The sequence below is a fragment of the Octopus sinensis genome, linkage group LG9, assembly GCF_006345805.1.
Source record: "Octopus sinensis linkage group LG9, ASM634580v1, whole genome shotgun sequence".
Classification (NCBI taxonomy): Eukaryota; Metazoa; Mollusca; class Cephalopoda; order Octopoda; family Octopodidae; genus Octopus; species Octopus sinensis.
In genome coordinates this window covers 6,273,275-6,295,547 of record NC_043005.1, presented here as the reverse complement: position 1 = coordinate 6,295,547, position 22,273 = coordinate 6,273,275, and the positions used below count along the sequence as shown (strand labels likewise).

The window sequence follows — 22,273 nt, the reverse complement described above, 5'->3', positions numbered from 1 at the left end:
ATTAATGGTACCACAGCTGTGATCACCCATCTTATATATTCATCCTCATCATCATTTGGATGTCCATTTTTCCACGCTTGCACGGATCAGACAGAATTCATTGAGGCAAATTTTCCACAGCCAGATGCCTGTCCTGTCACCAACCAAAGCAAGCTTAGAAACAGGGTCTCCACTTCTATGATGGTGATTCACGTTATTTTGGTTACATCATGTTCCATATATAAAAAATACATAAGTGAAATGCTTTTTGCTTATTCCGTCTTGATGTAAAACAAACACTGGTTGTTGGTGATGAGGATGCATAAACCTTTGAATGTTGCATTCTCTATTCCAGGGTCAACTCTGATTGACCAAAAGCAAGTCTGAGCTTGTCCAAAGACTCTGCATCAGTTTCAGTGTTCTTATTAAGTTACAATATACACTGAGAACCGAACTCTCTCAAGCGTCCTTCCCTCTTTGTTTACAGTCAACAAAGACATGCAAAGACACGGGCAAATTTGAACTTATTCACGCAAACACACACACAATTTTGCAAATATTATGGAACTACACATGAGATCATTTACTTGCAATTGCACAAGGAATGGAGTGGTACCAGAATAATTGGAACCAATAATAAAGATGTGCTTAATTCATTTTTTGTCTTCTTCACTGCATTTTATGCATCATTTACATAAAATGCAATTAAAAAGACACACAATGGACTCCCCTGTCAAAGACAATGAATCAGTGTTCAGCTTTTGTTCGAATGACCTGCACAAATGAATCGTTTATAGCGATCAAATCTTCATGCTGCACATAAGCTCACTCCCTCCATCAAAATCAACGTTACCTGAACAGGTGCACTGTGTACCAAACGTTAGGTGATGAAGCGATTTCAGAGATGAAGTGTTTTGCCCAAGGAAACAATGCACCATCCAGTCTACAAACTGAAATCACAATCTCACAATTGTGAGTGTAATGCTGCAAACACAAGGCCATGCATCCTCATATATAGGAGGAGAGTTCACAAAAAAAAAGGACAAAAGACGAACACAGGTGGTGTACAAAACAAACAGATGTATTAGTTTAACGCTCGGGAAGTTAAAAAGTCTTTAACGTTTCGAGCCTATGCTCTTCCTCAGAATGGAACACAGAAAGAAACAAGGAGAGAAAATAAAGAATGTGTAGTGGGTAGCGATCTATTATGGCGAAGGCCGGACAGAGGGGTCACACAAGAGAGCTAGGGAGAAGGGGAGATACATACATACATACATACGTACGTACATACATACATACATACATACATACATACATACATACAACCTACATACATACATACACATACATACATACACATACATACATACAAATATGAAATATATGTATGTATACACACATACACTCACACATATATACACACGCATACATACATATATACATACATACATACATACATACATACATACATAGAAATATGAAATATACGTATGTATATACACAACATTCACACATATATACACATACATACATGCATACACACACACACATACACTGAAGGAATCACAGTTTTTCTAACAACATCATTCCCAAGATATCGGTTGCTCCGTGACTATGGTAGAGTCACGAATCCTCAGCGTTCATGCAGTGGGACTGACTGAACCTCCTAACCAGGGGGTTTCTAAAACGAACTCCTTAACCACACAGCCATGCCCAGTAGCTATTTTCTTGCCTCCCCCTCTTCCTCCTTCCGCCTCCCTCCTCTTTGTGATGGTGATGGTGATGCAGTAATTGGGAAGCTGAAGGCAATACTGACCTTGGCAGAATGTGAACTGGATAACTGAAACCAAACAACAACAACAACAAAACCAAGTTAATTAGCTTCAGCTGTGGATTGGCAATAACATTTTCTAAGGCAAGTTTACCATCTTGCCTTAGACCACTGCACCCCACACCCACCCACCCACCAAATAAACAAATAAAGGAAGAAATAGAGAAATAAAAACCCAATATTATTAGATTATTACTGAGTCACCATTTTTATTTATTTTTACTTATTACATTTTTTGTGGTAAACTTGGGTCTCTTTAACCAATAAATGCTTGATAGATATGGTGTCTGAGAGTAAAGCCTATGTTCTTATCTTCTTCACATCCACATATGGTTCCTGCTTGGCCCTACCCCTTAACTTATCCCTAATCTAGCAGGACAGACCAATGATAAAACAGCATTCTAGCTATGACCATCCTATTTGAAAGAAAAAAAAAAATTATTATTTTTATGACATACCTCAAATTACATTTCCTAACGTGTCCTTGTTTTACTTAATGTGAAATTTGCGGAGTTTTGGCTGCTACTTCAAGCAGGTCAAACAACCATGTTCAGGCTATGTTATGGTGGACAAGTTGAGCAAGAATTACAGCCTGGGGAATATCTCGTTGATTATCTACAAGTGGTGGCCTCTTCGTTTTGCAGTCTCTCAGACATTCTTCATACGCAAACACTTTCATATACAACATGCATGTATATGCACACGCACACACACATACACACACGTGTACATGTATGTACTTGTACATAGACACATATATACATATACCTGCATGCACACATATACATATATAGAAAATGTGTGTGTGTGTATGTATATATATATATATATGAGTTAGCATATAATAACACGCACATATATATATATATATATATATTATATATATATATATATATATATATGCGTGTTATATATATGTATGCCAGTGTTGCATATCTAGCCCATTTAAAAAGCCCCTTGATGCATTCGGCAATATGATATGCTTGAGAAGACATGTTGAGTCAAGTAAAGCCAAAACCAAAATCATACTTGTTGCCAGTGCCCCCTGAGTGGCACCCATGTTGGTGGGACGTAAAAAGCATCATCCAAACATGGTCGATGCCAGGTCTGCCTGACTGGCTCCCGTGCCATTGGCATGTAAAAAGCACCATCCGAACCTGGCCGATGCCAGTGACCCCTGACTGGCTCCTGTGCCAGTGACATGTAAAAAGCACTCTCCTAATGTGATCGATGCAAGGGCTGCCTGACTGGCTCCCATACAAGTGGCACGTAAAAAGACCATCCAAACATGGCCGATGCTAGTGCCCTCTGACTGGCTCCTGCGCCAGTAGAACTTAAAAAGTACCCACTACACTCTTGGAGTGGTTGGCATTAAGAAGGGCATCTAGCTGTAGAAACATTGCCAGATCAGATTGAAGCCTGATGCAGCCTACTGGCTTGACAGTCCTCAGTGAAACTGTCCAACCCATGCTAGCATGGAAAAAAATGGACGTTAAACGATGATGACGATTATATGTGTGTAAAAGGTTGAATGTGGATTCATCCTTTAATTGGAGTGGTTTCCAAAAAGATTTCTAACGTTGATTCTTCATACTTTGCTGAGAGTTTACTGGTGTAAATTAGTGAAGATATGGAAAGAAGTATTAGTATATTAAGTGTATGATTAATTTATGGAAAGAAGTTCTACAAATCCAATGATATTTGTCAAAATATATGCAAATATGGTACAGTGAGAATTAGTGATCAACACTCTATTTGGGGATAAATATTCTTTATTTGTGGGTTAACAAGGCTACCATTGGTTTCGCGCAAAACATTTTCATCAGTTATCAAGTCCACCACATGGAATGTTGGTATGTGTCTCCATCATGGGTGAGAATGCAACAAAGCTACACAAGAATATGACATGAACTTTTTAACTGCACACCCATATGTGTGTGTGTCTGTGTACACATGTTTCAGGTATATATATATATATAAGAAATTTTTGTGTAATGAGATAAAAAAAAACAAGATTGTGTAGATATTAGAACATTTATAGATAGAAGGTCTTACAGCTGCTTCCAGGATATTAATTAATTATATCCCCTCATTGGAGACTGTGTGAGAGGATGGTTAAGTAATAATTAATTTAACCATCTTCTCACACCGTCTCCGATGAAGGGATATAATTAATTAATATCCTAGAAACAGCTGTAAGACCTTCTATCTATAAATGCTCTAATATCTACACAGCTAAAAATTCTTATATACACACGCTGACATATGACCCACATTGAAACCCTTATTTGCAAAATCACCAGACCTAGAACTTAACTATGGTCTGTCTATAGCACTTATTCAGCATTAACTGACACCTTTGGGTCTCAATGACACCATTATCTCTAATATATATATATATACACACACACACATACATGTAAAAGCAGTCATAATAATTTTACTGACTATCAAATGTTAGTTTGCTCATAATTATGCAGAGCACCACCAGTGTGAAAGATAATATTTTTGGTGAAGATACATTTTCAGTCTGTATGTACATGTGTGTGTGTGTGTGTATTCATATTTCTTACTTCCATTTTGCCATGCCTGCATGGGTTACAGAATACATTATTGAGGCCTTGTTTTACAAGCTGGATGCCTGCTAGCTGACAGTTTGTTTGCAGAAAGAATAACAACATCACTATCTACATTACTTACATTCATTTGACGGATATTTGTCCTCATCTTGTTTGTTGTTAACACAACATTTCGGCTGATATACCCCCCAACCTTCATCAGGTGTGTTGGGGAAATTTTGAATCTGGGTTCTCTTTCCTAAGGTATTTTTCTATGATATTATTATTATTATTATCATTATTATTCAGGTCACTGCCTGGAATCGAACTCTGAATCTTGGGGTTAATAGCCTGCGCTCTTAACCACTATAGCAATATGCCCATGGGCATAATGATAATGATAATAATAATAATGATATATCATTGAAAAATACCTTAGGAATGAGTACCCAGGTTCGAAATTTCCTCAAGGCTGGTGGGTATATCAGCTGAAACATGTGCTAACAACAAACAAGATGAGGACAAATATCTGTCAAATGTAAATAATGTAAATAAAGTACATAACTCTTCATCTCTTAACTAAAGAACATCACTATCTGTAGTTCATAACAGCTGTCCCCTCCCTTCTCTTCCCAGTTTTTCCTGGACTTCTCTCCAGTATCCAAAGAAACAGGTTCTCCAAAGCATAAGCCATAACATCCTTATTCTTTCCGTTCATTCTTGAACGTCAAACTAACAACATGGGCTGTGAACGTTTCTTGTACTTCTGTTGTTGATTGCATTTGGTCATATAAATGTATATATCATCATCATCATCATCATCGTTTAGCGTCCGCTTTCCATGCTAGCATGGGTTGGACATATATATGCATGTATATATATGCATGTATGTATGTCTGTATATAGATGTGTGTTTGTATGTATATATATATATATACATATATATATATATGCATGTATGTATGTCTGTATATAGATGTGTGTGTGTGTATATATACACACACACACACACACACACACACACACATATATATATATATACACACACACACATATATATATATATATATATGCACATATTCTCTCCTTGTTTCTTTTCTGTGTATCTTTCTGTCGAAGAGCATAGGCTCGAAACGTAAAAGACTTGTTTTATTTCTATTCCTGAGTGCCATACTAATACAATTGTTTGTTTGTACTCCACCTGCCTTCATCTTTTGTTTATTTTCGTAAACCTTCCCGTTATACATGCACATATATATACACATATATGAGTGATAAAAAATCTACAGACGGAGAAGAACATACTTCCACCATGTTCTTAATGATGAAATTAACCTCTCTGTCTATATATCTACCCTCTTTGTAATGTTGGCAAATGAAATAGGAATAAGAATGTGCATTGTCTGTTTAATTGAAAAATTCTATATGTGGCTGAAGATTGCTCGACATTTTAAAACTGATGTAATACTTACAGTGTTTAATAAAACAAAGTAGCATGAAACAATTGTACTACACTACCTTGGATATCCTTGTTGTTTATTTTGATTATATATATATATATATATATTGAAATATAAAATACTAAATATTCAATATTTCTTCTCTACTTGGCAGGTTATTAGTTGGTGCCCCAAAAGCTCAAACAGCGCAGAAAAATATTCAGGAAGCAGGAGGTGTCTTTCGTTGCCGGACCGATCGTCAGGAATGTTATATAGTTCCCTTTGATACAGCAGGTAAATCAATATACATACATATATATTATGTTACACATAAATTTAATATTTATGCAAATGATTGTGAAGGTGGTGAGCTGGCGGAATTGTTAGCATGCTGGACAAAATGGTTTTGGGTAAAAGAAAATACAAGAGGGTCAGTTGATTATGATTTTATTCAAGATATTCTCCTCTCAGGTTCACACACTTATTGCAACGGTCCTTCAGTTTTTCTAAACCCTGTAAAAGAGCTCAAAAGTTTGGGCCTCCAACCAGGCCTTTTGTGATACCCTTAAAGCCAGGAACTGTTCAGTGTCCCCTTGAGTACACACACACACACACACACACATACACACACACACACACTCACACACACACACATATATATATCACATATTCACATGTCCAACCAGATTATCAGGTGTTGTTACACATCGCTGGTCACAATGTGCTTTGCATCATTTTAGTATTTGAAAGACACCACCCCACTGGCTAGGCAAGCAGGCTAACATTCCCCCCTGATAGAAAGGGGGGGGAACAGGGGCAATGTGAAATGCAGTGTTTTGCTCAAGAACACAATGTGTCACCCATCCTGGGATTGAACCCATGATCTGGTGACTGTGAGTTTGGCACCCTAACCACTAGGCCATGCACCTTCACACACACACACACGACTCCCTCTCTGATTCAGGCCCTCTGGCTGATTCACAGATCATTACTTGTTTTAGCTTCTCTATCAGTCAGAATAAGGGAAGGGGTTAAAACTTAACACACAGTAATAAAGGACTTCTCTTCGTGTACTGGTATCCAGATGGGACCCCTTTGATTAGAAGGGAATGAAAGGTGAGTATGTCTTGCCAATGAGAATTATCAACATAAGAGAGAGTCTTATCACATATTCCACCCCTTCAATTTAAAGTAGACACTTTAAAGTAACAGAGGTCCTTTTGAAGGCCATGCCTGACTGACAGGGGGTGCGGGAGGGGGAGACGGAAGGAGGAACGGTGCTGTATCCAGTCTCTTCAAATTGCTTCAAGAATTAATCCTTTATGTCTTGTGATTATAGTTGAGGATTTGTGCATGTGTATGTAGATGTTTGTGTGTGTGTGTGTGTGTTTGTCACTGTAACCTGCAAATACATTTGTGTGTGTGGTTGTGTTTGCATGTGTGTATGTGTGTGTGTGTCTATAGGCATGCATATCGAAGAATGCACTTTATGTGTGTGTGTGTTGTGTGTGTGTGTGTGTGTTGTGTGTGTGTGTGTGTAAGAGGATGGGACCCATTCAAACAGTGAGAGACGCATACTGACCAAAATAGCGTGTAAAAGTATATTTACTAAAATAATTCTTCTTGTTCCTAAATATGTATCCTGCACACACATACACACACACACATACACACACACACACATACACACACACACACATACACACACACATACACACACACACATACACACACACATACACATGCACACAGTTTATTTATAGTTCCTGATAATAATAATAATATTGAAATACATTTGTACAAGTCTGGGTACATAGTCTCTCGTTTGCTCGTAGTTTAATATCCAGGGTTAAGGCCCAGATTGAGTGTCAAGTGGGGGGGGGGGTCTTCAGTACAATTAGATGATACACAACTAATGTCTGTAGCATCCATGACTGATGTGTGCCTGTGTATCTATGTGTGTGTGTGTGTGTGTGTGTGTGTGCGTGTGTGTGTGTGTCTGTATATATATATATGTGTGTGTGTGTGTGTCTATGGGTAAGGATGAAGATATATTCATGGTTAAGATTACAACTGAGTGAGAGGATACTCTCCAGTACATATGACAGAGAGTATTTATTTCAGAAAACCTGATGATTCACTCAATCATTACTCAGAGTTTCACATTACATGTGGTTCTGTGATCAGCCAACAAAAGGCACCGCCAAGAAGAATTTAAGTCGAACAAATCGACTCTAGGATTATTTTTTTTTTAAATCTAGTACTTATTCTATTGGTCTCTTTTGCCAATTCTGGGGATGTAAACACACCAACACTGGTTGTCAAGCAGTGGTGGGGGATAACCACAGGCTTAGACACACACACACATATATATATGATGGGCTTCTTTCAGTTTCCAGCTACCAAATCCACTTGCAAGGCTTTGGTTGGCCCGAGACTATAGTAGAAGACACTTGCACAAGCTGCTATATAGTGGAATTGAACCTGGAGCCATGTGGTTAAGAATCAAGCTTCATACCACAAAGCCACGCCTATATATATATATATATATATATATATATATATATATATAGTGCCGGCATGTGGCTTTGTGGTTGCACTCATGATTGTATGATTGTAGTTTTGATTCTTGGACTTGGCAGTGCATTGTGTTCTTGAGCAAGACACTTCATTTCATGTTGCTTCACTCCACTCAGCGGGCAAAAATGAACATTCCTACTGATAGACTGACGTCCTGCCCATTGCACATATTATATACACCACAGAAACCAGGAAAACAGCTCTACAAGTGTATATGACTTAGGAAAGAACTTTATATATATATGTGCTACCAGTGCCGGTGGCATGTCGAAACTCTGCTTGTGAAGACCCATTGAGGCAAGTGAGGATCAGAATCGAAATCGATCAATGGAAATCGATCAATGGAAATTGCAGATGTGTTACCAGTGCCGGTGGCATGTAAGAGAACTTTCCGTTTCACGACCGTTGCCAGCACCGCCCCGTTTCGTGTCCGTTGCCAGCCTCGCCTGGCCCTCGTGCCGGTGGCACATAAAAAGCACCATCCGTTCGTGGCCGTTTGCCAGCTCTGTCTGGCACCAGTGCGGGTGGCACGTAAAAAGCACCCACTACACTCACGGAGTGGTTGGCGTTAGGAAGGGCATCCAGCCGTAGAAACACTGCCAGATTTGACTGGGCCTGATGAAGCCTTCTGGCTTCACAGACCCCAGTAGAACCGTCCAACCCATGCTAGCATGGAAAACGGACGCTAAATGATGATGATGATGATGATGATATATATATATATATGAATGTGTGTGTTATGCATAGCTGTGTATATAATATTTAGTAAAGTTAACTCAAGTTACGGCTTTGACATTATTTTTGAATGAAATTCAGGAAGTGTGTTATACATTTCCAACTTTTCTCTGTGTGTACACACACACACTCACACACCTACACATGTATATACACGCATATACTCACATGCAAACACATATACATGTACACGCATCTGTGTGCCTGCTGTTGTGTCTGTGTAAGTTTTAGTTCAGGATTGAGTATGTATGTATGTACAGTCGTTTGTAGGCATGCATATCCTTGTTTTGAAAGGAATTCTTAGCATTCCCAGCCATTTCTGCAACATAAACAGAGCCTCCATGCACCATTAATAACATTGGAGGGAAATTGTCATGGGTGTTGCTGTGGAAACGGATCGACAGCAAAATTTCATGTCTTGAAGTTTAGGTAAATAAAAAAAAAAAAAAGCGAAATTTAAAAAACATCACAAGACAGCTGCCTTCTAGTCTGGAAGAAATGCTTCATCATTGTCTATGAATTTTTTAACATTATGTTGATGATGACAGTGATAAGAGTGATGATGATGGTGTTGAGAGAATATAGTACCAGTAAAGTATTGAAGTTGATTATATAAAAGTAACCCCTTCTCCTTAAAGTTGATGTCCTTGTACCTAAATCAGAAATTGTTGTTATCATCATTATTATTATTATTATTATTATTATTATTATTATTATTATTATTATTATTTAAGACGTCGCACAGTATACAATATCGTGAGGTTGTTGATTGAAGATATTGTGTCTACCGGGGGTTAGTACTGTTTGTCAAGTCACACCAAGGACCTCAGACAGACAGTACTTTATGCAATATGTGTGCAGTTCCAAGTAATACTGACTTTTGGAATGCATCTAGGTTGTAGGGTATCTCTAAGGTTTTCAGATGTCTTTTTTTTTTAGATTGGGTGGTATTGAACCCAGTGCTTTGATGACAATAGGGATAACCTCTATGCTCAACTCTCATAGCTGCCACACCTTAGCAATCTCAATTCTCAGGTCTCCATATTTATCAACCTCTTTTCTTTCTTTCATGATGATATGTTGATCTCCTGGCACTGCCACATCAGTTATTAGGCACTCTTGTTTGTCCCTCCTAAAGGTTACTATATCTGGCCTTTGGTGTTCTAACACATTGTCTGTATGGAAATTGAAGTTCCAGAGGATTTTTGCCTTCTCCTTTTCATCCATTACCTTTTCTGGTGTATGTCTGTACCAAGCACCTGTAATCTCATATCCATACTTACAGCATAGTAGCCAGTGGAGGTTTTGGGGCTACCTTGTTGTGTCTATGCTTGTACTCTTTCTGTCCAAATTTCAGGCCTTTGCCTTTAGTAGAAAGGATTACTATTATTAGTAGTAGTTATAGTAGTAGTAGTAAGGTGGCAAGCTGGCAGAATCATTGGCATGCCAAGCCAAATGCTTAGAGGCAATTTATGTGCCTTTACGTTCTGGGTTCAAATGCTGCTGGGGTTGACGTTGCTTTTCATCCTCTCAGGTCGATTAAATAAGTACCAGTTGAGCACTGGGTTCCATTTCCTGGCCTTGTGCCAAAATTTGAAACTCTTATTATTTATTATTATTAAGGTGGCAAGCTGGCAGAATCGTTAGCATGTTCGGCAAAATCATTAGCAGTATTTCATCCGTTGTTCCATTCTGGGTTCAATTTCTGCTGAGGTTGACTTTGCTTTTCACCCTTTTGGAGTCGATAAAATAGATACTGGGGTTGATGTAACCAACTTATCCCCCTCACCCCAAATCACTGCTCTTGTTGCAAAATTTGAAACCATTATTAATATTATCATTATAATTATTATTATTATTGGTGGTGGTGGTGGCGGCGGCAGTATACCCACACTGTAAAAAAATGACATTTTAAAAGAAAGAATCCTATCATGTGTGTCTGTGTGTCTCGTTGTTGTGTGAGCAGATGCCAATTGTTTGCAATCTTCTGAGAAGACATATCCAGCCATAGATGTGCTTGCGTTTGAAGGGGCCAAGGGAAATATTTGCTTGTTTTGGAGACAAAGAGAGGGGAGTGGTGACAGGAAGAGCGTCCAGTTAGAAAATAAATCTGTCCTTGATGGATTTCTTTGTCTTACCCTTGGAAAATTGAACAATAAAACGATGATGAGGAGGAGAAAGAGGATAATGGTAATGATGATATTGATGATGGAGAATATTTCTATCTGTATTTTATCAATTCCAATTATCTAACTGAGAAGAAGAGATATAATTTATCCAAATGAGAAGTTCATTTTGTTAATTATGGTTGAAGTATCTTTTAAAACATAGCTTGATTTTATTTATTTCTTTTGTTTAATAATAAAAACCTTAAATGTAATAAGTTATTAATTCATTCATTAAAAAAACAAACAAAAAAACTTCATATTTGTTAAGAAATTTGCTCCACAATCACATGGATCCAAGTTCAGTTCCACTGTGTGGCACCTTGGGCAAGTGTCTTCTCCTATAGACTCAGGCCAACCAAAGCCTTGTGAGTGGATTTGGTAAATGGAAACTGAAAGAAGCCCATCATGTGTGTGTGTGTTTTCCTTACCCCCACCCATCCACTACTCGGTAACTAGTGTTAGTTGGTTTACATTTCCGTATGTCAGTGGTTTGGTGAAAAGAGACTAATTAAATATCAGATTTTAGAAAACAGATACTGGGTTCCATTTATTTGACTAAACTCTTCAAGACCATGCACCAGCATGGCCACAGTCTAATGACTAAAACAAGTTAATGATAAAAGATTTCACCTTAATTGAAATGAACCAATGCTTGAATTAAAAATCTTTAATTAGTCAGTTCTACTATCTCTATAGATTTCAAGAAGAGTTAAGAATTCTCTGAGTTTCCAAACACAACCTGCTTTCTTTGTTACAAGACTCAGCCTCTTATAGCTTCCAGTTTGATATTAATCTTGCATGGCCTTACCATCGACTATAAATGCCAGTTTAACCCTTTTGTTTCCATAACTTCTTGTTAAAATACACTTCAGTTGTCTCAGTTTTTAAAATAATGAAAAATTTATCCAAGTAAATTTGTCATAGGTGCAGGAGTGGCTGTGTGGTAAGTAATGTAATGTTCGTCCTTCGGTTCGAAGATGACCAACTGACATCATCTGATGGAACTGCCGCCATGAGACCGGAGGTGGCTGGTGAGGCCAATCCGGGCAAGGAAGCCCCTCCCACAGGTGGGGCAGAAGTGGGTAGGGGCAGTGCTACTGGTGCAGGCGGCTCTGACTTTACGCATCTGACGTTTCTGCTCCGCTGACCGAATCCGTCCCTCCTCGGCTGTCCCTGCTCCCACGGTGATTGCGCTGCGCCAGGATGAGCGGTTGGCAGCAAGTGTCTCCCAGGTCTCTGTTCCGATGGAGAAGTCTTTGAGAGAGACCTTGAGACTATCCTTGTAGCGCTTTTTTTGCCCTCCGACTTTGCGCCTGCCCTGGCCGAGTTCACCGTAGAAGAGCTGTTTTGGGATGCGAGTGTCGGACATGCGGGAGACGTGGCCCGCCCATCTCAGCTGGGCCTTGCGCATGATTGTGATGGTGCTAGGGAGATCTGCCTGCTTCAGAACTTCCGTGTCTGGGACTTTGTCCTGCCAGCGGATGTGAAGGAGATTCCGAAGACACCTGAGATGGAAGTGGTTTATCTGGCGCTCGTGCCTTCGGTAAGCAGTCCACGTCTCGCAGCCGTATAGTAGAGTGGTAAGCGCGACTGCCCGGTAGACTTTCAGCTTGGTGTTGAGGCTGATTCCTCTCCGCTCCCAGACTTTCTTTCGCAGTCTCCCAAACGCGCTGCTTCCCTTGGAGATTCTGTTGATGGTTTCAGCATCTATGTTGGCATTGCAGGAGAGAGTGCTGCCCAGGTAGGTGAAGTTTTCCACCACTCGTAAGATCCGTCCGTTCACCCTTATCTGAGGCTCATGGTATTGTTTGCCGGGGGCTGGCTGAAACATCACTTCGGTTTTCTTTGCACTGATGGTGAGACCGAAGTTGTCACAGGTTGATGAGAATCTGTCCATCTCGAGCTGCATCTCCTGCTCATCGATTGCATTAAGGGCGCAGTCGTCAGCAAAGAGAAAGTCTCTGACGACTGTCTCCCTCACCTTTGTGACAGCCTGCAATCTCCTGGAGTTGAAAAGTTTCCCGTCTGTCCTGTACTTGATGTTGATACCGGACTTGCAGTCCCTAAAGGCGTCGGACATCATTGCCGAGAACATGATGCTGAACAGTGTTGGGGCCAGGACACATCCCTACCTGACTCCGTTGGTAAGTAGCTTGCTAATCAACCACATGGTTCCGGGTTCAGTCTCACTGCGTGGCATCATGGGCAAGTGTCTTCTGCTATAGCCTCGGGCCGACCAATGCCTTGTGAGTGGATTTGGTAGACGGAAACTGAAAGAAGCCTGTCGTATATATGTATATATATGTTTATATGTATGTGTGTATATGTTTGTGTATCTGTGTTTGTCCCCCTAGCATTGCTTGACAACCGATGCTGGTGTGTTTACGTCCCCGTAACTTAGCGGTTCAGCAAAAGAGACCGATAGAATAAGTACTGGGCTTACAAAGAATAAGTCCCGGGGTCGATTTGCTCAACTAAAGGTGGTGCTCCAGCATGGCCGCAGTCAAATGACTGAAACAAGTAAAAGAGTATTTAATAAGCTGATATTTGAAACATTGATGAACATGAAATTTTGATGAAAGGTTTTAATTTAAATCACTTTAAAATGAGAAGTTCCCATCATGGAACCAGGGGTGGTCTCAAACTGGCTGGTATCAAAAAAGGGTTGTTTTTATTTATTTGGATTTTTTTAAAGTAGTGAACGTTGCTGAGTCAAATTCTTGTAATCAGAAATCTTAAGTCTACTTAAGTAATTGAGAAAACATTAAATTAATTATTTATTTCAAGAAACATGAAGAAATAAATGAGAATTAGATCAGCTGATTAACTGATTAATGTAATGAACATTATGCTGTGGTTAATTTCTAATTTTTATTAATTACGCTAATAAAGAAAAAACAAACCCTGCAGATTAGTAGATATAAGGGTCTCGGAGAATTGAATAAATGACCCCCCCCCCCCCGGTTTGATTTCTTATTGTATCTATATGCCCAAGACACCCATTTCTATCAACCTCAGTTCATTTAGAGAGGGTAAATTAAACAGTGGAGAACCCCCAGGCAAAATTCCATCCACATTCACATTTGCCTGCTGATAAAATAATACTCTAAAACTTAGTTAAAAATAATGCTTTATGCCTCAAGAGCAAAAGAGTAATTTACTATAAATTAGTATGACTAGCACATGGAGGCATTTAAAGCATTATAATTATAATTTAGTTGATTAGTACAGTGTAACATTTTAGTGCTTTAAGTGTGGCCATACTCATATCTGTGATTTATAAGATTAGAAATTTTTACTTTTCTCAATACAGATGCATATCCCATGGGCCCTTACACAGTTGTGAGACACTCTTAGGGCTAAGAAGGTCTCTCAATCTTGGTGAGGATGATTCATGTCAATAAGATATGGGACAGTTGACTGAAGGGGTATAATTCATTGCTGAACCATGTGAGGGTCTACAGAACTAATAATTATTTTGTTCACTTAAGGTGGTGAGCTGGCAGAAACGTTAGCTCACCTGGCGAAATCCTTAGCGGCATTTCATCTGTCTTTATATTCTGAGTTAAAATTCCGCTGAGGTCGACTTTGCCTTTCATCCTTTCAGGGTTGATAAATTAAGTACCAGTTGCATACTGGGGTCTATCTAATCGACTGACCACCTCCTCAAAAAATTTCAGGCCTTGTGCCTAGAGTAGAAAAGAATCATTTTGTTCACTTGTTGTCCCCATCAACCTTGATTGAATAAACTCATTATACAGGGAGATGTTAGTTGAAGTACACACGTAGAGTACTTCGGTTATAACACAGTTCTTCTGTCACATTAAAAACCACACTGCACATTCCAACATACTGTTGTTTATCAGAAATAATGCAATTCCTCCGACGTGGCAGATTGCTTTTGTTTTCTCTCACTACTTTCAGTTAGTTCTAGTATACTAGAAAGAAAGACTCCGTGTGCATGTCTATATGTATGTGTGTGTATGTGTGTGTATATATATATATATATATATATATATATATCAACATCAAAATAAATATCAAATGGAAATTGTAATTGTGATACCTGTGCTGGTGATACGTAAAAAGCACCCACTACATTCACGGAGTGGTTGGAATTAGGAAGGGCATCCAGCTGTAGAAACATTGCCAGGTCAGATTGGAGCCTGGTGCAGCCTCCTGGCTTCCCAGACCCCGGTCAAACCATCCAACCCGTGCTAGCATGGAAAACGGACGTTAAACGATGATGATGATGATATATATATATATATATATAAATGTGCATATGCATGTTTGTGTCTCCTTCTCTTGACATCCTGTAATAATTGTAAATGAGTGTCACTTTTATACAGTGGCCAATGCCAGTACTGCCTGACTGGCATCTGTGCCACCATTCGAGCGGGGTCGATGCCAGTCCCACTGAACTGGCTCCTGTGTCGGTGGACGATACCAGTACCAAATGTGGTTGATGCCAGTGCCACCTGACTAGCACTTGTACTGGTGGCACATAAAAAGCACTCACTACACTCTCGGAGTGGTTGGCATTAAGGAAGGATCAGATTGGAGCCTGGTGCAGCCTTCTGGCTTGCCAGTCCTCAGTCAGACTTTCCAACCCATGCCAGCATGGAAAGCAGATGATGAATGTTATTCATTTCCAGTCCCCTGGGAGGACATGTCCAGCCATGGGTGAATATTGCTCTGCTGGGAAATAGGTGAAGGTTGGCAACAGGAAAAGCATCCACCTGTAGGAAATCTGCCTCAATAAACACCGTGCAACCCATGCAAATACACACTGAACTAACACACATACACTCACTCTCACTCATCTGCTTATATATATATATCACCGTGATCACCGTGACTGACCAGGCTATCAGATGTTGCTACACATCACTGATCACAATGCACATTGTTTTAGCCTTCAAATAATACCACCCCATTGGCTAAGCGAGCAGGCCAACAGAAGAAAGCGTGAAAGTTGTGGCGAAAGAGTACAGCAAGGATCGCCCCCGACCCCCACCCTGCCGAAGTCTCGTGGAGCTTTAGGTGTTTTCGCTCAATAAACACTCACAACGCCCGGTCTGGGAATCGAAACCGCGATCCTACGACCGCGAGTCCGCTTCCCTAACCACTGGACCATCGCGCCTCCACATATATATATCATCATCATTCATCATCATCGTTTAACTACTATATATATATATACATACACACACACACACACACACACACACACATATGTGTATGTTCTCTCTCTCTCTCAGACACACACGCACACTGAATGTATCAAAGCTGTTTAAGTCATTTTTCGTGCCCTGGTTTTTGTTTCATGAAATATGTTTACATTCTGTAGGATAGTGGTATTTCAAACGCTGTTGTTATTTTTGATAAGAAGGGAGTCAACAGATTTGGCAGGTGCTATTTTTAGTCTCATTGTTTAGAGAGAGAGAGAGTTTTTCTAGGTGGTTGATACACAGCTGAAGGAAGTGTGTAACCGACTGAAGAAGGATGGGGTTATAGGAGGAGATAACTGTGATGTCATCCACTTATAAATAAATAAGGCTGTGTGGGTATTTTGAAGATGTGTGAAGAAAGTGAGTCGGTATAAATATAAAATGGGTGGGTGAGAGAGCAGAATGATAGGAGGGGGACCACAGTGGTTACATCATCAACTTATAAGACTAGATGCAGGTTTTGTTGGCATAGGAGAGGATTGAGTTAGTGGTAATTAAAAAAGAAATGAGTGGGTGGAGAGAACTATGGGTTTGCAGTGAATAATTCGACAAATGGTAGATTCTAAGTGTGTTGTTATTCGGGAAGCAACCATAGTTATTGTTCACCATTACATAGATCTTGGGATGGTTTTAAGGGGATGGTGTCTAATGTGCTTGCTTGTAAGCAGGTAGAAGGAAATGGAAGGTAAAACATTGCCAATGTCATTAGTAATTAGAACTGTGCAGGCAGAGGTTTTCTTGGCTGGCTGTTGATGCCAACCAGAAGTGAACAGAACAAGGATTCTGAATAGGAATGTTGTGCAGTTAAGAAGTTAGCTTTGCAACCACCTGCTTTTGGGTTCAGTCTTACCGCATGGTACCTTGGGCAAGTGTTGTCTATTATTGCCCTAGGATGACCAAAGCCTTGTGGGTGGATCTGGAAGTCAGAAAATAAAAGGAGCTCATTGTCTGATTTTTTTCTAATCCTTCAATCCTGCTGTCCCCTACCCATTTCTCCTCTTTCCACATGACCGGTGTCTGGCCAGCCATGATCTTTCTTTCTTGGCCTGACTGCCAACCGTCAACACATCTTGTGTCCATCTCCCATATTCTTGCCTTTAGGCTTTCTCTCCATTGAGCTGGCATGTGCCAGCTCAATTTGAATCATTCTAAGTCGAAAGACACCTGTTGCTATTTCTTGTTTGTATTCGTAATTCTGTACCATGTTCTGTTTTGTTTTGCTTGTTTGTTTTTTTTTTGTCTTTGTTGCCATACACATTCGCTAGCTTTCTTACGAAGGTGTCTAATGCTCTTAGCTTAGACTTTTTTGCAGACAACCAGATCGAACCATCTCAAGTGTAACTAATATTTAATGTGTATGGAGTGTTTAATTTATTAAACTTTTGGGTTATGAAATAATGTAATTCACTCAGAATTAGTTATGTTATTAAAGTTCAATCGAGTTTATTTTTGTTCTGGAAAGAAGAGAATATAAAACCTTTCACTTTTATATCAATAACTATGGAAGACTGGTGGGAATATTATCTGCATGAACTTCAAGGGTTTAGTTAGATAATTTAGGAGTTAGTTATGGGTTTATTTATTGAATTCATTTACCAATACTGTTTTCGTACTTAGGGTAGATGTATTTCTTTGTTGTAGTTTAATTAATAATGTTAGTGTTTAATCCTTCTTAGAATTAAGATTGAATGAATGTGGTGATATCTTAGGTATGTTTGTTCCCCAAAAAACACTTATTTTAGAGCTGTTGACACTACCAGATTGAATGGTACTGCCCAGGTGTCAAAACCATAATGATATCCTTGGGGCAGCTGATGATGGGGGTATGTTGGATTACTGGTATGGCTCTTATTGTATGTGCGGAATAGTTTTAAAAGACATCCATTTGATACACGTATAGTTTACTATTCTATTGGTGTAAGATCAACAAAGATATTCCCTCTAATGAGAAATAAATATCATTTAATATACACAGCATAAAGCTATGAGCTACCAATAGTTTCTGGCTTTGGTGACATGCAACCAGGCAGGCTTTTAAAACACACCTTGTGTCTCCAAGCAATCTGCTGGCTCTGGGTACATGGTTTGTTCCCTGGTCTATTCACACACACATGCGTGTGAGTCTGTGTGTGTTCTTGTCTGGACATTATGTGAAAGCTTTCAAACAAGTATCACTGTAAGTCAAGCAATATCATTCACTTTCACTCTTCCATGAAAAACATGTCTGGCCAAGGGCAAATATTATTTTACTTGGAAACAAGTGAGGTTTGGCAACAGGAAGAGCATCCAGCTGTAGAAAATCTAATCTTCAGAGGATTTTTGTCAATATCATTTCTTTTTTTATGTTTTTTTTTTTGTCTTTTACTTGTTTCAGTCATTCTGTTGATCTCTTTTGTCAAACTGGCAATGGTTGTCAAGCAGTGGTGGGAAACCAAACACACACACATTAACACACACACATGCACACACACACACACACGTATATTTTATCTGTCTATCTATTTATCTATATATCTAAATATCTATCTATCTATCTACCTACATCTATATATATATATATATATATATATATATATATATATATATATATATATATATATCACGTGATCATGTGACCGACCAGACCATCAGATGTTGTTACACATCGCTGGTCACAATGCGTTCGCATTGTTTTAGCCTTCGAATGGCTAAGCGAGCAGGCCAACAGAAGAAAGAGTGGAAGAAAGAGTGGTGAAAGAGTACAGCAGGGATCACCACCCCCTACCAGAGCCTTGTGGAGCTTTTTAGGTGTTTTCGCTCAATAAACACTCACAACGCCCGGTCTGGGAATCGAAACTGCGACCGCGAGTCCGCTGCCCTAACCACTAGGCCATTGCGCTTCCACACACACACACACACACATATATATATATATATATATATATAGTCACACACACATTCACATGACAAGCTTTTACACAGCTTCCATCTACCAAACCCACTCATAAGGCATTGGTCTGCTTCAGGCTATATACTAGAAGACACTTGCTCAAAGTGCCACACTAAGGGACTGGACTCAAACCCATATGGTTGCAAAACAAACTTCTTAACCACTAAGCCATTCTACTTTTTAAAATGTAGCTAAATGCAATAATTCTACCAAGTCTTGTTTTAAAAGTAAATTTGTAGCTTTGTCAGGTCCTGAGTCTTTTGCATTTTGGAATTTTCTTTTGCTTTTTTTTTTTTTTGGTATCTGAAAGGAAGTGGATGATCATGGCTTATTGTATATTCATGGTTTTACATTTATATTCTCTGTCTGATTTTTGGTGACTAATTTTGGGAAAATTTGGTAAGGGAGTTTGCTTGCTGTCTGACTGAGGGTGTTTTTTTTTTAGCCCTTTTGACACCAAAATGCCTGAGACCACTCCTGGTTCTATGACACAAAGTTCCTGTTTTAAAGTAACCTAAATTTAAACTTTCCATCAAAATTTCATGTGACTGTGTGGTAAGAAGTTTGCTTCCCACCTACATGGTTCTAGGTTCAATCCCATTGCATGGCACGTTGGGCAAGTGTCTTCTACTATACCCTCAGGCTGACCAAAGTGTTGTGAGTAGATTTGGAAGATGGAAACTGAAAGAAGTCCATTGTGTGTGTGTGTACACATATACCTGAGTGTGTGTGTTTGTGTTTGTTTCCTGCCACCATTTGACAACTGGCATCAGTATTTTTATGTCCCTGTAACTTAGCAGTTTGGCAAAAGAGACCAATAGAATAAGTACCAAGCTCAAATAAAATAACAACTCCTGGCGTTGATTCTTTTGACTGAAATTCTTTAGGGTGGTGCCCCAGCATGGCCACAGTGTAATGACTGAAATGAGTAAAAGATAAAAGAAGTCCCAAACACCAGCATAATAATGACAGTTATTTTATTAAATTCCTCATTACTTTCAAAATTGATTGAAACTAGGGGCAGTGCGATTCAACAGAAATATGGAAACAAAAAGTTTAAAGTCATTTCTGTGGCATGCATTACTGCTAAAAGAAATTTTGTAAAGGCAGCGAGCTGAGAGAAACGTTAGCATGCCAGGCATCTGTCTTTACATTCTGAGTTCAAATTCCACTGAAGTCGACTTTGCCTTTCATCCTTTTGGGGTCGATACATTAAGTACCAGTTACACACTGGGGTCGATGTAATCGACTTAATCCCTTTGTCTATCCTTGTTTGTCCCCTCTGTGTTTAGCCCCTTGTGGGCAATAAAGAAATAAGAAACGTTAGCATGCCGGGTGTCTGTCTTTACATTCTGAGATCAAATTCCGCCGAGGTCAACTTTGCCTTTTGTCCTTTCAGGGTCAATAAATTAAGTACCAGTTGCGTACTGGAGTCGATCTAATCGTCTGGCCCTCTCCCCCAAAATTTCAGGCCTAGAGTAGGAATAGAGAAAAAATAAAATAAAATTTGTAGGAGAACACAAGAGCATGTTTGTGCCTGAGGTAGAAGGGCTCCTCTCTAAACTCAGCTAAAATGAGTCGTAGAAACAGACTGTGGCATTTTGTTTTTTAAAAGAGTAGATAGCCACTGGTCCTTACTTTGGCTCCTTAAGCTCCCTACTAAAACTTATTTCTTATTGGCCCTAATAACTTGATATTATATGCTCCTAATCATACGCCCACGGGCATTTGGTGTAGAGGTTAAGAGCACGGGCTACTAACCCTAAGATTCTGAGTTCGATTCCAGGCAGTGACCTGAATAATAATAATAGCAATAATAACATCGAAAAATACCTTAAAAATGAGAACCCAGGTTCGAAATTTCCCCAAAACACCTGATGAAGGCTGGAGGGTATCTCAGCCGAAACATTGTGTTAACAACAAACAAGATGAGGACAAATATCCGTCAAATGTAAATAATGTAAATAATTCCTCATCTCTTAAATATAGGACAGAGTTCTTGATGTTGCCCATTACTCTATGTAATGTTTGTGGCTTTTTTATTGCTGATATTGAAAACAAGTATCTCTGACTTTTCAGCATCCCACCTTTTATGTTTGTTTATTTCTTTTGGTATTTCTTAATTTTGTTGGTAGGTGTTTAGTTTATCTTTGTTCTCTGTGATGTTAGTGTGTTATATTTGAAGTTGTCCCTGGTTTCTGCTTTTTATCTGTTCCACTAGTCTAGTTATGTCACAGATTCTTACAGTTATCTCGTGGAATATATTTTTATAGATGTTACTGCTATCGGTTTCTTCAGTGTATGTCTCACCTTATCTAACGGTTGTTTGCTGCAGTGAAGCATGAACTGTAACAGAAAAAAAAGCAACAACAACAAAAAAAGAACCAGATTGCATCTTGTTAACTGTTTTGCTGTTCATAGAAAGGTATTTTATATACTTGTGTTTATTGTAGAAGATATCACGTTAAATATATAAAGAAAAATATCTAATGTAGGCTACCCCTTTACAAAGATATATATATATATCATCATCATCATCATCATTATCGTTTAACGTCTGCTTTCCATACTGGCATGGGTTGGATGGTTTGACTGAGGACTGGCAAGTCAGGAGGCTACACCGGGCTCCAATCTGATCTGGTAAGGTTCCTACAGCTGGGTGCCCTTACTAATGCCAACCACTCCAAGAGTGTAGTGGGTGCTTTTTATGTGCCATTGGCACAGAGGCCAGTGAGGCGGCACTGGCATTGACCATGTTCGGATGGTGCTCTTTATGTGCCACTGGCATGGGAATCAGTCATGGGGCACTAGCATCGACCA

At 39.3% G+C, this 22,273-nt stretch overlaps 1 protein-coding gene across 1 annotated transcript in view; it reads left to right on the top strand.

Annotated features, from left to right (window-relative positions):
• The window catches only part of LOC115215786 (integrin alpha-8), a 298,509-nt gene that overhangs the window by 129,600 nt on the left and 146,636 nt on the right, over positions 1–22,273 (top strand). The window contains exon 2 of the mRNA XM_029785085.2: positions 5,983–6,101. Within this exon, the coding sequence (XP_029640945.1) occupies positions 5,983–6,101 (119 nt within the window). The remainder of the gene's footprint in view (positions 1–5,982; positions 6,102–22,273) is intronic.